At 41.1% G+C, this 16,336-nt stretch overlaps 1 protein-coding gene across 1 annotated transcript in view; it reads right to left on the bottom strand.

Annotated features, from left to right (window-relative positions):
- Positions 1–756: 756 nt before the first annotated feature.
- Positions 757–16,336, bottom strand: part of LOC109924223 (synaptotagmin-like protein 2) — a 100,648-nt gene continuing 85,068 nt past the window's right edge. Inside the window, exons 12-16 of the mRNA XM_048605308.1 lie at positions 15,779–15,940; positions 11,313–11,391; positions 9,612–9,711; positions 7,105–7,310; positions 757–3,746 (exon numbers count right to left, since the gene is read on the bottom strand). Coding sequence (XP_048461265.1) covers positions 3,601–3,746; positions 7,105–7,310; positions 9,612–9,711; positions 11,313–11,391; positions 15,779–15,940 — 693 coding nt within the window. The 3' untranslated portion in view covers positions 757–3,600. The remainder of the gene's footprint in view (positions 3,747–7,104; positions 7,311–9,611; positions 9,712–11,312; positions 11,392–15,778; positions 15,941–16,336) is intronic.

Genomic DNA, 16,336 nt, shown 5'->3' with positions numbered 1-16,336 from the left:
ATTTAAGTTTGATTCTAGGGATATAATGAAATTCATGTATATTGTGATAATGTAACTGATCACATGACTTTGACATTAGTAAGAAAGAAGCCACCAGTCTGGAATGAGCATTGAGAAATGTCTTAGACACTAAATTAGACACTGTATTTGATAACTTTCTATGTACAATTGTAAATAAAGCAGTGTTAAAGTACATAAGGAGTTGAAGAGCCTTACATAGAGATAAAAAGCAAGCAACCTCAGGGACAATGTCTGTGAAGCCACCTGCAGCCTAGTTATATTTCAGACTGGTATCTCAGTGTGCAAGCAGTAGTCCTGGCTCAAAGCACAAGGTCGAACAGTTCCTACTCAAAGTCATGGCTACTTTAACTGATTGATGATTGAGTCCACCGCCAGCTCTATAGGCGCTCTAACTTTCTTGTTGAATCACTGCAATAGCCACAGTTTCTAACAATAGAATCCAGCTTGCCCTGGCCCATTTTCATTTGAGGGGACAGACAGGATAATCAGGAAGGAAATCAGTGTCTGTATGTGAACAGTGAGTAACAACATCAGTTATAATGGTATCAATGCTGGTTGCTACAATGTCATACATTAATGTAAATGTTGCAGTGCAACGATGCTTATTTAGTCAGCACTTGGACTTGGTGGGGAGGGAGAGATTAGGGAAGAAAGAGAGAGAAGACAGAAAGAAGAAAAAAATTATATAAAGAAAAGTACTGATGACCACTGGAAAATAGAAAACAGGACACCTTCAAGATGTCATTTCAATTTATTATATCATGGTTACACTGACATTTATAATTGATTATTCCTATATTTGATGTTATATTTTTTCAACTGTTAGATCAGCCTGAGAAAACTTTTAGATGGTTGACACATGAACCTGACATACTCATTATTTCTTTTATTGTCTGTCTAAAATGAAATCATAGCTCAGGTTTTCACTTCTGATTTCTTAAATTCAATTTGAATAAAAAACAAAATTAGCATCACGCAAGTTGAATTTAACAATATTGAGATCCATTGATTTAACACCAAAAAGTTGCCCTGAATTTAGGCTGAAGCCTGGGAAATTCTTTATGCCATCTTAATAAAATTAAATACCAGCTGATCAGATACTGAAATATATTACAACATGTAAACATTGAAATACAAATTCTGTCAGAAAATAGCAGCGACAAAACCATTAAGTAATGGTGGAAAGTTGTAGAGATTTTAGATATATTATGAATGAGGTGAAAGCATACAACCTCATCTCAATTTTTTAAGGTTTATTCATGCCTTCCTTGCTCAATAAATCAATTATTTCCAGGGAGAAAATTACAAGGAGGAGAAGATGTTATGCACAAGTGAAATGTGGTCCAGTTATAAATGGAGCGATAAATAGCTACACTCTCCATCAGACTAACAGAGTTGGATCCAATATTGATGTCAAAAGTTATTCTCCTATGATCACTATGTTCAGTTAGCCCTCTATCAGGCTGCTAAATATAGATGGTAAATGGAAGAGAGGAAAGAATTCATAAATGGTCTCACATTGTAGTAGACAAACTTTACTAATATTTCATCTATTTCAATTAGAACTTAAACTTTAAAAAAGTTACACAAAGTCTCCAACCACCACATTAGACTGGCTAGATGACACAGTCCTTGAAGCAGCTTCAACATATTTAAAGCACACCAATGCAATTTACCGTTTGTAGTTAGTAGCCAATGCTTAAACTTTAAATTTCTGTCATTAACTGAAGGGTCTTAATATGTACAGCAAAGACAATGTTGGTGCACCATACAGGAGGAGCAAATGACTAAACATAAGAAGTTATAATATGACATAAGGGAAGCTTCAACATTCATCTAGAATATTGTTTGCCTCCTATTTGTTAGTATTGCTGGCAATAAAACAAGAGCATTTGGAATGCAGAGAATGTGTGCTGCATACAACACTGCAAACAATCCAATTATTTGAAAAGTAAGACAAACATTAATCTACAAACAGGAATCTACAGAAATTAATTCCTCAAATGAAACAGTAATTATCTAACTGAACAATTTGACAGATCCATTTCTACTATAACATTTCAGCCATTCAGGTGCAGACGTGTCTCTAACCCACTTTAGCCAGATGGATGTTATAGCTCATGAACTGGCTCTATTTATGATCCTTCCCTATGGTACTTATTTTCTGAACTATATCAGTTATGGCATTTCTGCAAGGGAAGTAACTGCAGTGTTTAGAATCTGAGTAAAAGCTAATTTGTTGAAAGTGCTCCATACATTAGTATCAGTTTAAGCAGGAGAGCTGGTAAGTTTTTAATTGAAACCCCTTGTATCTGAATTTCTTACAACTGATAATTAATGTGGAGGGAGGGGGAAATCACCTATAGACTAAATTGAAGAGTCATTTAAAGCAAAATGGATGTAAAGACCATCCTCCATATTACTAACCACCTGGGTTAGCAAATGTCAGTATGTATCAAGGGCTATCAATAACTATTTCTCCTCTGATAGAACTCTGTTCAGTATTTCTTTATGTGGCTCACAGCCCATTCAACTGGTGACGTTTAAGTGTTGGAATTCAGTTTCACTTACTGTGTAGTCAGAAAAAAAAAGGAGCTTTTTAAAAAGGTATACAAACACTAAGTGAAATGGTTCTTATTTATTTAACTGGCCTCTACTCAGAAACTTCCTGGGTGGCATTTTTGAAACCAAGTCAGAAGTCTCACGACACCAGGTAATGGTCCAACAGATAAAATTACAAGTTTTCAGAGCGCTGCTCTTTCATCAGGTGAAAGGTTTCACTGTAGGTTAGATTATAACCTGGTGACGTGAGACTTCTGACTTTGTCCACCCCAGTCCAACACCGGCACCTCCACATCATTTTTTAAACCAGAAGCTCATTGTAAAGGAAAATTATGGGTAGTGGCAGACGTTCCATCATTCTTTGGTATAAAACATTGGAGTGTTCCTGAGAATCTCTTCAGAAGGATAATTACGTGAAACAATATGCTATGGATGCTGGAAATCTAGATTAACTGAAAATGCTGGAAATTCTCTGTAGTTCAGGCAGCATCTTTGAAGAGAACAACAGTGTTAACATTTCCCAATGGCATTTCAATTGTGATCTATAGTCCCAAAACATTAACTCTTGTTTCCCACTTCACAGATTCTGCAAGTCTTGCTGAATCCTTCTAATTTTTTTTTTGTTTTTATGTCAGCAAGACAATATTCAGGATTGAAGAGAAATAATATTGAAATTACATGTTCATGTAATTGAGGAATGGGCTACAGATGGGACACAGAAAGTCAAAAACTACCATAGAAATGTCGAGGGCCTAATGGAAATGTTGGGATAGAAGAATGTTCAGAAAATAGATTTTGTACAAAGATTTGAAATGGCTTCTTTAAAAAGGATTCAAGATTCAAGTCTGTAAAGGCAATAGATTCAGTCATTTTACTAGGTGATAGTATTTGAATCAGAAAAAAAGGCTTGATTCATGTTATCAAGTGCACTCAGTGCACTATCAGTTCAGTTGCTGATTGACACAAAATATTTTGGCAGTAAAGACCATTGTAAGTCTTTTTGCACAAAGTGCTATTTCATTTAAGCTTCTTGCCTCCCAATTGAGACCGAAGTAGCAGGGAGCCTGGTATCCATTCATTAGGATTTGACACCATTTCTTGCCAGAGAGCTGTCTCTTCCTCTGTGGAATCCATCCATTCTACTGGGATTCCATAACTATATCCTGCAAAACATAAGACCAAAAGCAAAATCAGTATGAAAATTCACCATCTCCAATGACCCCACACATACACAAATGGAAGTTAACGGTTATTATATTTACATGACACCTACAGATGAGGTGTTGGGACCTCTGTTGTTTGTGATATATGTAAATGACTTGAATGAAAATGTGGATGGGTGGGTTAGTAAGTTTGAAGATGATACAAAGATCCTCAGAGTTGTGGATAGTGTAGAAGGTTGTCAAAGGATACAGTGGGATATAGATCAGTTTCTGATATGGGCAGAGAAATGGCGGATGGAGATTAATCCGGGTAACTGTGAGGTGCTACACTTTGGGAGATCAAACATTGAGGAAAAGTATACAGTTAATAGCAGCACCCTGAAAAGCATTGATGTACAGAGGGATTTTGGGGCTCAAGCCCATAGCTCCCTGAAAGTGGCCATGCAAGTAGATAGGGTGGTAAAGGAGGCATACAGTATGCTTACCTTTATTGGTCGGGGAACTGAGTACAAGAGTCAGGATGTCATGGTGCAGTTTTATAAGACTTTGGTTGGGCCACACTTAGAGTATTGCATTTACTTCTGGTCACCACATTACAGGAAGGATGTGGAGGCTTTGCAGAGGGTGCAGAAGAGGTTTATCGGGATGATGCCTGGATTAAAGGGTGTGAACGATAAGGAGAGGCTAGAAAAACTTAGGTTGTTTTCTCTGGGGCGGCGGAGGCTGAGGAAAGAGTTGATAGAAGTCCGTAAAATTATGAAATACATAGATAGGGTTGAAGGTCAGAATCTTTTTCCCAGAGATGAAACGTCTAAAACCAAGGGGCATGCATTTAAGGTGAGAGGGGGAAAGTTCAAAAGAGATGCAAGGGGCAAGTTTTTTACACAGAGAGTGGTAGGAGTCTGGAACGCATTGCAGGGGTAGTGGTAGAGGCAGATATGATGGGGGTGTTTAAGGGATTTTTACATAAGCACGTGAATATGCAAGGAATGGAGGGATATGGACCAAGGGCGGGCAGATGGGATTAGTTTAATTTGGCGTCATGTTTGTCACCACATCACGGGCTGAAAGGCCTGACCCTGTGCTGTACAGTTCTATGTCCTATGAGAATGCTCTTAATTTAAGATCATGAGGGGACCAGCTTGCTTTGTTAGGAACAGCACTAGTGTACAACATATTTTAAAAGACCTTTAGCAGCAATAATCACAGGCAATATTGATCATTCGAACCATGTAGAATTTATCCCTTTTTGTTTGATGCTGCCCCAGTCCTGCTGCATATATAGTTTTGGGTTGTTGTAATATTGTTCAACAAAAGTTAGGCTTTTGTGGACATACATTCACTTTTGCGGCATGCAACAAACTTTTTTTATTAAAACACAAGATTATTCCCTTTTCTTATTCCAGATAGCTAGGTAGTGATAGTCAGAACTGGACGCCAGTCTTTATACACTTCCAAGCAGTTATTTACAGAAACATACGTTAAAAGTATGCATCTCCAAATCCAGTTAGGGTTAGACACATTTTGAAATTGGATGCAGCATAGTCACACAACATTTATCAACAACTCCCTCCTTTACAGTGGACATAATGGACTAAGTTTCACCACGATGAAGGGAATGGGATTGGAGGTGATTTCTCCAACCACATGGCATGCCCTCTGATAGCATGTTCCTACATCTGGCCTGCCTTCAGGAGGCAGTTTCTGGAAAGTGATGGCCACCCAACTGCCAAAGATCAATAGCCAATTAAAGTTCCAAATGAAGGTGCTCTTCAGACACTGTCTGAACTTTCTTTATGACACCAGCGCCTAGGGTGTAGCTGGAAGGCCAGACGCCCCCTGGCAGCAGATTGGGGGACAGAGATGTATCCTGGAAAGCAACCCTGGATGGACCTGCTGGGCTTTGGGGGACACAGTTGGCCTCTCTTTCACAATGGCCTGGCAGCTGTGACTACTGAACTATGTTTTACTGGATGTTCATTCTTCAGATTATGCCTCTGTCCATTGTATCATAACGTGAAAAGCGGATCGCTGTTTTCTGTGTCCACAGTTCCAAACAATTAGTATTCCATGCATGTGCTGCTGAATTCTGAAGGATAGCTGCAAAAGTTAAGCCATGATCATGCAAATGAAGCTGCCTATTTATCCCTATGTCACTAGATGGAGTCAGGTTATTAATTATGTTGTATTCAGGCACAATAATTCTCAACTCCATCAACAATAAAAATCACAGAAAGAGTAATAAAGATGAGATAGTAGGAACTGCAGATGCTGGAGAATCCGAGACAACAAGGTGCAGGGCTGGATGAACACAGCAGGCCAAGCAGCATCACAGGAGCAGAGAGGCTGACGTTTCGGGCCTAGACCCTTCATCAGACGTCAGCCTTTCTGCTCCTATGATGCTGCTTGGCCTGCTGTGTTCATCCAGCCCTGCACCTTGTTGTCTCAGTAATAAAGATACTTTTTTTTATGAACAAGCATTGTGACGATAAACAGGATAAGGAATTACAAACATGTCACATTGAAATATAGCAAGTTAATCAATACAGCATGTCTCACCTGCAACTTGAGACTGATTGCATTGACAATACAGCATTTTCCATGATCACAGCCTAATCCTTTCTAACTGCCTGTTCAGGATTTAAGCCTGCATAAGTTGGGCTTTTCCTGAAAGTTAGTGATGGTGGACAGATTGCAGTTTTTCTGTTCCCTGTGCCTAAGCACTGTATGCCTGTAACCTCAATTCTGACAAGCCTTCTGGCTGCTGTCTCAGAATTAGTATCCTTTAGCTAATGCTTGGTCCTTAGCTGAGCCTCCCCACCCACCATTCACACACAACCCCACATTTGAATCGGTAAAAGACTGCTTCTTTTTTGCTCTTCATGTACAAAATATTGCCCATAACTTTTCTTACCTCTTGCTACTTAACTCCTAGAAAACTCTCCTTGCTGCCCATCCCATGTCCATAACTAGGCCATTTAGAACACTATTTTCCATGTTTCTATCTGCACAAAATGGTATGTAATGGTTTCTCTGATTCCATATGATCCCATGAATTAATATATCATTGTCCTTATTTCCAAATCTACCCACGGACTTGTCCCACCAAATCTCCTCTAACCATTTTCTCCAGTCCAATTGACATTATTTGTTTGACCATCATTTATCTCATGTTCTTTTGCAGGAATCACTGACAGGAGACAGTCATTTCACTACACAGCAAAATTGAATTCCAGGTGCAGCAGTGGGCTGTTCATGCTCAGTATCTGTGGGCTGGACTACAATCTTGCCATGGAGGACACCAGACTTCAAAGAAAGTTCCACGTAAACCAAGCCTAAAGAGAAATGATGTATTTACCTGTGCCAAAACCCAGCCTGAGTCCACCCAGAAAATGATTGGTCAGTTTTTCATGATCCCATACTGTCAGTTCAACACAGGCTTCCTTCAGATCCTCCGTTCTGAAGCCATCGTATACAATAGTATGGTTATAAATAGGGTTGGTGTCCTTCTTCACAATCCGAGTCTTCTGGTAACTCTTCTTACTTGTGTCAGGAAGCACATAACTGAGGGATAAAATAGTGAGGGAAGTTAAAGCATTTAAACAAAGACAGTGCAAGCAGAATAGGTGGAGGACTAAATTATATACTGCAGAGGATAGTACAAGTAAGTCCAGTAAAGCTTGGTTCATGCAATGGGAAGAAAAATGGTTTAAGACTTTTAAAATTCCAATTTATTTAATAGTATTAGCCAGGTGTCAACCTTGATCACAATTTACTTTCTGATGCAGTTGAGATTGTATTTGTGGGTAGGGGTGCGTGAACAAAGAATTGTGGTGAGGAAGAAAAGAAACATTGCGGTCAAGGGTGAGGCTGGAGGGGAGAGGGGTGTGGCTATTGAGGGTCTCGGTTCCTTCAAGCTCAAAGTGATATAGCATCAGTGATGATAGCTATTGTTTTGCCTGCAATGGACGAGTCTTGTTGATAAACAATATGGAAGTTTATTGCATTATTGCAACAATTGACAGATTGAAGGACGACGCTGTACATTATGATAGGACTGTTAGGAGCACACTAACCTCAGGCCTGTCTCATACCACTTCTCTCTTTACTCTGACCAAGTATGAGATGCTTACTGCATTCAATAAAGTATGAACACTTTCAGACCCATATACACGTGTGGTGTGTGCTGGCATGTATGTGAGAGAGACGGAAGAGTGTACATTCTGTTCTGTGGAGAAACATGGTGGTCTTAAGGTACAGAGATCACAGTTTTGATGGGGAAAGGTTACAGATCCCACAAGGAAAGATAAGAATCTGCTGGGGGCGGTGCAGAGGGTTTGAAATCATTGGGCAGTGAGGCAGATATCAGGGGAGGTTGAAGTCTAGGCAGAAATAATCCTGGGGGGGGTTGCGGTAGGGGAGTAAAGATCGTACCTGTGGGGAGATTACAATCCTGGGGATATGGTGGGGCTGGTCTGGGCTTTAGAGACCATGTCTGTAAAGAGAAATTGAGGTCTCAGCCAGTGGGGAGAGACATTATGGTCTCTGTGGAGACTCATTATGGTCTGGGAGGAGACAGATTGTGGTCCTGAGGGGAAATCACAGTCCAGGCTTGAGAAATCTTCATCCTGGGGGATAGAGATTGCGTCTGTCACAGAGATGGCAGGGGTGTAGTGAGCAGGCTACAGATGTTGCAGGAGGTGGGATTCAGGTCATCCAATTGCAGGATGAGAAGAAGATTATCTTCTTGGGTTCGTTTTGGACTGTAACCAGCACTGTCAGCCTACCATTTGTCTGCCAGGGTTCCATGATTAGGGAAATCCGGCCAACATGGGTAAAACCACAAAAGCCCTTTAAAATGGATGCACACAACATCCTGGAGAGAATCCAATGACCACTCTGCTTGTTAAGCATAGGCTGGTGCTCACCTCCCAATAAATGTTCGCTCTAAGTACTGCAGTTCCTGACTGCACAGCAATCCAGAATATACCATGTTGTCCCACAAGAAGGCCACACAGAAGTAATGCTTCCTTCAAGATGGGTGAACATGTAACTGTGCAAAAATCCTAAAGGGATCAATCTATGCAGCAAACCGACCACACACAGCCAAGATCATTGATCCCGACATATTGCTATTGAAACTGGAAGTGAGTGAGTTGGGTATCATGTATGAGATTTAGAAATAATTAATTTCCCACCTGTTTTTGGAGGTTTAAAATTTGCACTACAGTATCTTCAATTTCATTCACGTCCCTTTACTGGTGGATCTTCAATAATATTGAGCAATGCACAACTCCAAACCACTAGAAACTTAAACAATTCCACAGATATCACCTGCCTGAGTAGGCCAGAAACAAGGTGCCTTGTTCCTTTCTGCACATACTGCACTTTGTGTAGACTAGTTGGACCTGCTGTTGGAAATGGGTGCAGCTCCCGGTCCCTTGTGTCTGACTCCCACGACCACACCTCCCATAACCGTCGTCCCATTATATAACTCCCCTCTAGTCTGAGACCCTAGAACAATCTTGGGCCTCTGGTGGATTCAGTGCCACCAAAAACCATTGTTTATGAGAAGCTGCCAGCTTTTGATTGGGTGACAGCTCTCAATGGACGATACTCCTGCCAGCAGGAACTTTAGTCCCAGGGAAGGCTTTATGTTGATCACTTCCTTGAGGACATCTAAACTTGTAAGGCCTACTCTACCCAACCCGACAAAATCCAGGTGAACGTCTTGTTTACAAATGACAAGAAATACATGAGACAATGAAATGAAAAATCGCCCTTTCACTCCAGATCTCTTTACGGATTTGAAAATGAAAAAAATCTGTGAATTCAGTGCACAATTACAGACAACCATTAAAATACCATTTCACAAATGAATCCACTCCAGACGATCGAAGCTGGGGCAAATCCTTAGCATTTTTCATCCAGATATGTACCTCTCCAGTGGGAGGATCTCCAGCACCTTAATAAATTATTTAAAGATCAAATTAATCCTTTCAAAAGTAAATATTTCAACTTTTGAAAACAAAAATGCAGTAAATTAAAATTACAATGTGGAATTGAAGAAATATATAGAGGTTTTTCTACTTTGTGATGGTTGATCAGGACTAAATTGTCCTCAATCAATCATAATAAAACCCTAAACAAAAAGAATCCTCTCCATGCTCACCATGCTGCCACCAGGCATCCTGCTATTTACAAGAAAACAAAGTGGGCTCCAGAACTAATAGCCCTAATTGTTCTTCTACCATGATGAATATTAGAGACCTAAACCATATGTGATGTATGTAACACAGGCAGAAGGAGTTCAATAACTACCAGTGTATGCAGCAGTATAATAATCAGATAACTTTTAAAAACTCCCCCTATAGCTTTTCCAGAAATATTTACACTGTTCACTGCAAACCTGAAAATGGTAAAATCTCAGTGTGATAGCAAGATAAACTGTACAGAGGGATAATAAAGAGCCCGTGCACCATTAATCACTCAAATCTGTGCATTTGAGATGAATGTTCATTTGATCACTCATTATTTAGCAGCACTTAAAAAATAGTATTGCATATGTCCCACTGTGGTTGAAACACATACTGTAACTGTAGAGAGTGATACTAAGCAAAGGAAAATGGCCAATCTAACGATGGGATTAGGGATCACAAATGTTCAAGCTAATTTTGAAAAGTAATGTTTTTTCTGAAACATAAAAATGCCACTTGGGTCAACTGATCTGAACTCAATCTTTTGATTGATCCGAACTCCTGTAACTCATATAATCTGAACATCATATAACTCTTATACCCATCCATCGTCTCAAAATATCTCTCCACAAACATCCTCACTACACTATCTTTTATGTCAATGACCTTTCCAAATAACTTGTTCCAGGCAGTTGGTACCCATTGTGCAAATATTCAATCGAAATTCACCATGTAGTCATTATCTGTTATCTTCTTGACATCATTCCTCTACTGAATTATAAATTCACTGAAGGAACTGAAGTTCCCTAAGTGTACACTTGCATTCAATAATTATTTATGGTTGTTCAACAAAAACATAAAGGTGTATTTGTATAACATCTGTGGGCCAAGAGCAATCTTTTGCTAAGATGATTTCCTGCTTAAAAGTAAAGTGGTAAAAAGGAGATGCGAAGGTTCTTGTCCAGCACTGTTGCAATTAAAAGAAATGAGTAAGTATAATAAATCTTCCACAAAACTGAGGTAAAGGTTGACAATTGCTCAAATGCTCACATTTTATATTTTACAATTGGAAGGACCTAATTTAAAAATGAACAAAACCAGGGTTATTGAATATTGATGGATTGCTGCCACATATTGCTGGAACACAGGTTTAGGTTTTCGCTTAGACTACACTAACCAGCATTGAGCAAACGCTACACATTCTGTTCTCAAGTGAGCCAGCAGAAAATCGGAAAATAAGTTTAAAAAATATATACCATCTGGAGTTTTCAAAGAACAATGATAAATCTCAGCCAAATTGAGAATCAGTGGGAATACAATTGGAATTTAGACTATAAAAGCACCAAAGGAAAGACAGATCAATTTTTACCTAAACTGCCGGGTGGTACATATTTGATAGCCAGGTTTATTTCTCCTCTGTGATCCACTCCAACTCCCACCATGGGACACTGCAAAATAAAGTCAAAAAACAATTGAAAGTTGTGCAAAACATCATAATTTGTTCATTTAGCAGTAATTAACATATATGACATTGTTAAAAGGGCATGTAGATTGGAAAAGACTCAACTTTCTAAGGTTGGGAAGGCATGGCCTAGTGGTATTATTGCTAGACTATTAATCCAGAGTTTTAGATAATGTTCTGGGGACCTAGGCTCAAATCCTGCCATGGCAGATGGTGGAACTTGAATTCAATTTTAAAAAATCTGGAATTAAGAAAAACCCACCTCGTTTACTAATGTCCTTCAGGGAAGTAAATCTGCCACCCTCTTCTGGTCTGGCCTACATGTGACTCCAGACCCACAGCAATGTGGTTTACTCTCAGCTGCCCTCTGAAATGGCCTAGCAAGCCACTCTGCTGTACCAATCACTACAAAGTTTCAAAGACAGATCACCTGGCATCAACCTAGGCACCGGAAAAGACAACAGCAGAAACAGCCTTGTTAACGCTGCAAAGTCCTCCTCACTAACATCTGGGGGTTAGTGCCAAAATTGAGAGAGCTGTTTTAAAGACTAGTCAAGCAACAGCCTGACACTGTCTGTAAGGTATGATTCCATGAGCATGACTGTGTCCCAGACACTGCCATCACCATCCCTGGATATGTCCTGTACCACCGGCAGGACAGCCCCAGCAAAGGGGGCGGCACAGCAGTAAAGATTTGGGAGCCCATTGCTCCGGGAATCCGCAACATTGACTCCGGACCTCATAAAGTCTCATGGCTTCAGGTTAAACATGGGCAAGGAAACCTCCTGCTGATTACCAAGTACTGTCTTCCCTCAGTTAATGAATCGGTATTCCTCCATGTTGAACAACACTTAGAGGAAGCACTGAGGATGGCAAGGGCACAAAATGTACTCTGAGTGGGGGATTTCAATGTCCATCACCAACAGAGGCTCAGCAGCAGCATTACTGATTGAGCTGGTCGCTCCTAAAGGACATAGATGCTAGACTGGGTCTGCGGCAGGTGGTGAGGGAACTAAGAGGGAAAAACATACTTGATCTCATCCGTACCAAAGTGCCGGCTACAGATGCATCTGTCCATGACAGTATCGGTAAGAGTGACCATCGCACAGTCCTTGTGGAGACGAAGTCCCGCCTTCACATTGAAAACAACCTCCATCGTGTTGTGTGGCACTATTACCGTGCTAAATGGGACAAACTTTGAACAGATCTAGCAACTCAAACTGGGAATCCATGAGGTGCGGTGGACCACCAACAGCAGCAGAATTATACTCCAGCACAATCTGTAACCTCATAGCCCAGCATATCCCCAACTCAACCATTACCATCAAGCCAGGGCATCAACCCTGGTTCAATGAAGAGTGCAGGAGGGCATGCCAGGAGCAGCACCAGGCTTACCTGAAGATGAGATGTCATGCTGGTGAAGCCACCAAACAGGACTACTTCCATGTCAAACAGCAAAAGCAGCAAGTGATAGACAGAGCTATGTAATCCCACAACCTATGGATCAGATCTAAGCACTGCAGTTCTGCCACATCCAGTCATGAATGGTGGTAGATGATTAACTAACAGGACGAGGCTCCACAGATATCCCTATCCTCAACGATAGAAGAGCCTAGCACATCAGAGCAAAAATAAGGCTGAAGATTTCACAGCGATCTTCAGCCAGAAGTGTCAAGTGGATGATCAATTTCGGCCTCCTCCAGTGGTCCCCAGCATTTCAGATACCAGTCTTCAGCCAATTCGATTCACTCCACGTGATATCAAGAAACTGTTAGAGGCACTGGAGGCTACAGGCCCTGACAATGTTCTTGCATTAGTCTAAAGACTTGTGCTCCAGAACCTGCTGCTTCCCTAGCCAAGCTGTTCCAGTACAGCTACAACACTGGCACCAACAATGTGTAAAATTGCCCAAGTATGTCGTGTACATAAAAAGCAGGACAAATCCAACCCGGCCAATTACCGTCCCATCAGTCTACTCTCAAACATCAGTAAAGTGATGGAAGGTGTCATCAACAGTGCTATCAAGCAGCCCCTGCTCAGCCTGCTCAGTGACGCCCAGTTTGGGTTCCACCAGGGCCACTGAGCTCCTGACCTCATCACAGCCTTGGTCCAAACATGGACAGAAGGGCTGAATTCCAGAGGTGAGGTGAGAGTGACAGCCCTTGACATCAAGGCTGCATTTGACACAGTGTGGCATCAAGGAGCCCTAGCAAAACTGGAATCAATGGGTATCAGGGAGAAAACTTTACAGTGGTTGGAGTCATACCTGAAGATGATCGTGGTTGTTGGAGGTCAGTCATCTCAGCTCCAGGACATCTCTGCAGGAGTTCCTCAGGGTAGTGTCCTAAAGCCCAACCATCTTCAGCTGCTTCATCAATGACCTTCCCTCCATCATAAAATCAGAAGTGGGGATGTTCGCCATTGATTGCACAATGTTCAGCACCATTCGCGACTCCTCAGATACTGAAGCAATCTATGTTCAAATGCAACAAGATCTGGACAATATCCAGGCTTGGGCTGACAACTGGCAAGTAACATTTGTGCTATACAAATGCCAGGCTATGACTATCACCAATAAGAGACAATCTAACCACTGCCCCTTCACATTCAATGGTGTTACCATCACTGAATCCCCTACTATAAAACACCCTGGGAGTTAACGTTGACCAGAAACTCAACTGGACTCAGCATGTAAACACAGTGGCTACAAGAGCAGGTCGGGCCTAGGAATACGGCAGCAAGTAACTCACCTCCTGACTCCTGTCAGCTTGTCCATCATACACAAGACACAAATCAGGAGTGTGATGAAATATTCTCCACTTGCCTAGATGAGTGCAGCCCCAACAACACTGAAGAAGCTTGACACCAACCTGGACAAAGCAGCCCGCTTGATTGGCACTACATCCACAAGCATCCACTCCCTCCACCACCGAAGCTCAGTAGCAGTGTGTACTATCTACAAGATGCACTGCAGAAATTCACCAAAGATCCTCAGGCAGCACCTCCCAAACCCACAACCACCTCCATCTAGAAGAGCAAAGGCAGCAGATATATGGGTACACCACCAAGTTGCCCTCCAAGCCACCCACCATCCTGATTTGGAAATAGATCGCCGTTCCTTCACTGTCGCTGGGTCCAAATCCTGGAATTCCTTCCCTAATGGCATTGTTGGTCAACCTACAGCAGGAGGATTGCAGTGGTTCAAGATGGCAACTCACCACCACCTTCTCAAGGGCAATTAGGAATGGACAATAAATTCTGGCCAGCCAGCAACGACCACATCTCACAAAATGAATTAAAATGAAAAGATCATTTCTCTAGCATAGATTCAGCAAATTCATGTCACTCAATGCATTATCAACGGTGAAGGAGACAGGAAGATGTCATTTTGTGAAGTTAATGGTCGAGTATCGCACTCTGACCAGAACCTCTGGATATTTGAATTTCACCATGCATGTGACCCTTCACCTCTGCAGATAAGCAGTGACAAATGCCTTGAACTCACTGTTATTTTAACAGTCATGGCTACCCAATGAAACAAAAAGATAGCAAGGTAAAACATCAAGGGTGTTCTTTCCACAGAAGATGTGTAATCTATTCCACCAAAGAGTCACTAATCCAACAGAAAAGTTTCAGAAAAAAACTTTCCCCTTAAACATGCCCACCCACTGAACAATACAAGGTAATTCAAGAGAATTTCCACAATATCTAACACAACACCCTACATTCCAGAGATAACAAGGTGTAGAGCTGGATGAACACAGCAGGCCAAGCAGCATCTCCTTGTTATCTCAGATTTTCCAGCATCTGCAGTTCCTACTATCTCCACCCTACATTCCATATCCTTGGTCAGTTGCCTTTGTTGCAATGAAATAGCATTGATTTCTGCAATTCAGAAAGAATCTTCTTCTACACAAAACTGATCATCTCCATCTGTATTTAACCTTACAGTCGCCAATTCTGCTGCCAAACCATCTCTCCCGTCAGTCCTAGACTATTTTACAAAGAAAACCAGCAATGTGAAAGGAATATCTGAAAGCCACTTTTTGAGTGATTTTGTTCTGCTAAACTTCAGGGAAACAGAATTTTTCAAAATGGGAATATCATCAAAAAAGCAATTAAACACAGGCAAAAATTAATTCAGGGTTAGAGCTGAAGGGGTGATCTACTTGGGAACAGACATGGGGAAATGCAACGCAATGCAGAATCCTGATTTTCAATATGGTAGGTTTTATAATTTGATTTTTCAAAATCCTTGCAATTTTCTCCATCACTGCTACTTGTTGCCCAAACTACCATTTTTCTAAAAGGCCACAAGACAGATCAACAACAGGATTATAGTCAGGTTGGTGGCACTTAGTTAAGTTACTTACCCTCGACTTTAGGAGGTACCAGTTAAGTTCTCGATTACTCCAGTCCCAGCTGCCCAAGTCCACATCCACCTCTCCCAGAAAACTATTCCTGCCCAGTGTGTCATTGTGCCAGACAGACAGATTGAGTTTTTGGATTAGGAGAACGCTCTTCTCAATTTTATACTGTGGGGTGAAAGAAGTAGAGATCACTGGTTAAAATTAAATTACTTTCCAGTAGAATGCAGGTGATATTTTTCAAACCTTCAACAATATGAATCCCTCAACCAATAATACTAGAAACCAAATTAATTAGTTATTAATACCATTCCATTCCAGCACTATAGACTGTACACACATTGCATTAAGAGTGCCATATCATTACATGACTAACTACACTAATGTGAAAGGATAGATGTCCGACACAGCTGTTACCATCATGACCACATCGTGGAAGTCTGTGCCAGATATCCTTGAAGTTTCAATGATGCCCATATCCTTGATAACTCTCAGTTTCCTGCTTTATTCCGAGGGCTACCCTCTCCAAACCTGACTCTGTTACATAAGCGATAGTAGGAACTG

The sequence above is a fragment of the Rhincodon typus genome, chromosome 14, assembly GCF_021869965.1.
Source record: "Rhincodon typus isolate 14 chromosome 14, sRhiTyp1.1, whole genome shotgun sequence".
In the NCBI taxonomy this organism is placed as follows: Eukaryota; Metazoa; Chordata; class Chondrichthyes; order Orectolobiformes; family Rhincodontidae; genus Rhincodon; species Rhincodon typus.
This window is presented reverse-complemented; position numbering and strand designations above follow the sequence as displayed.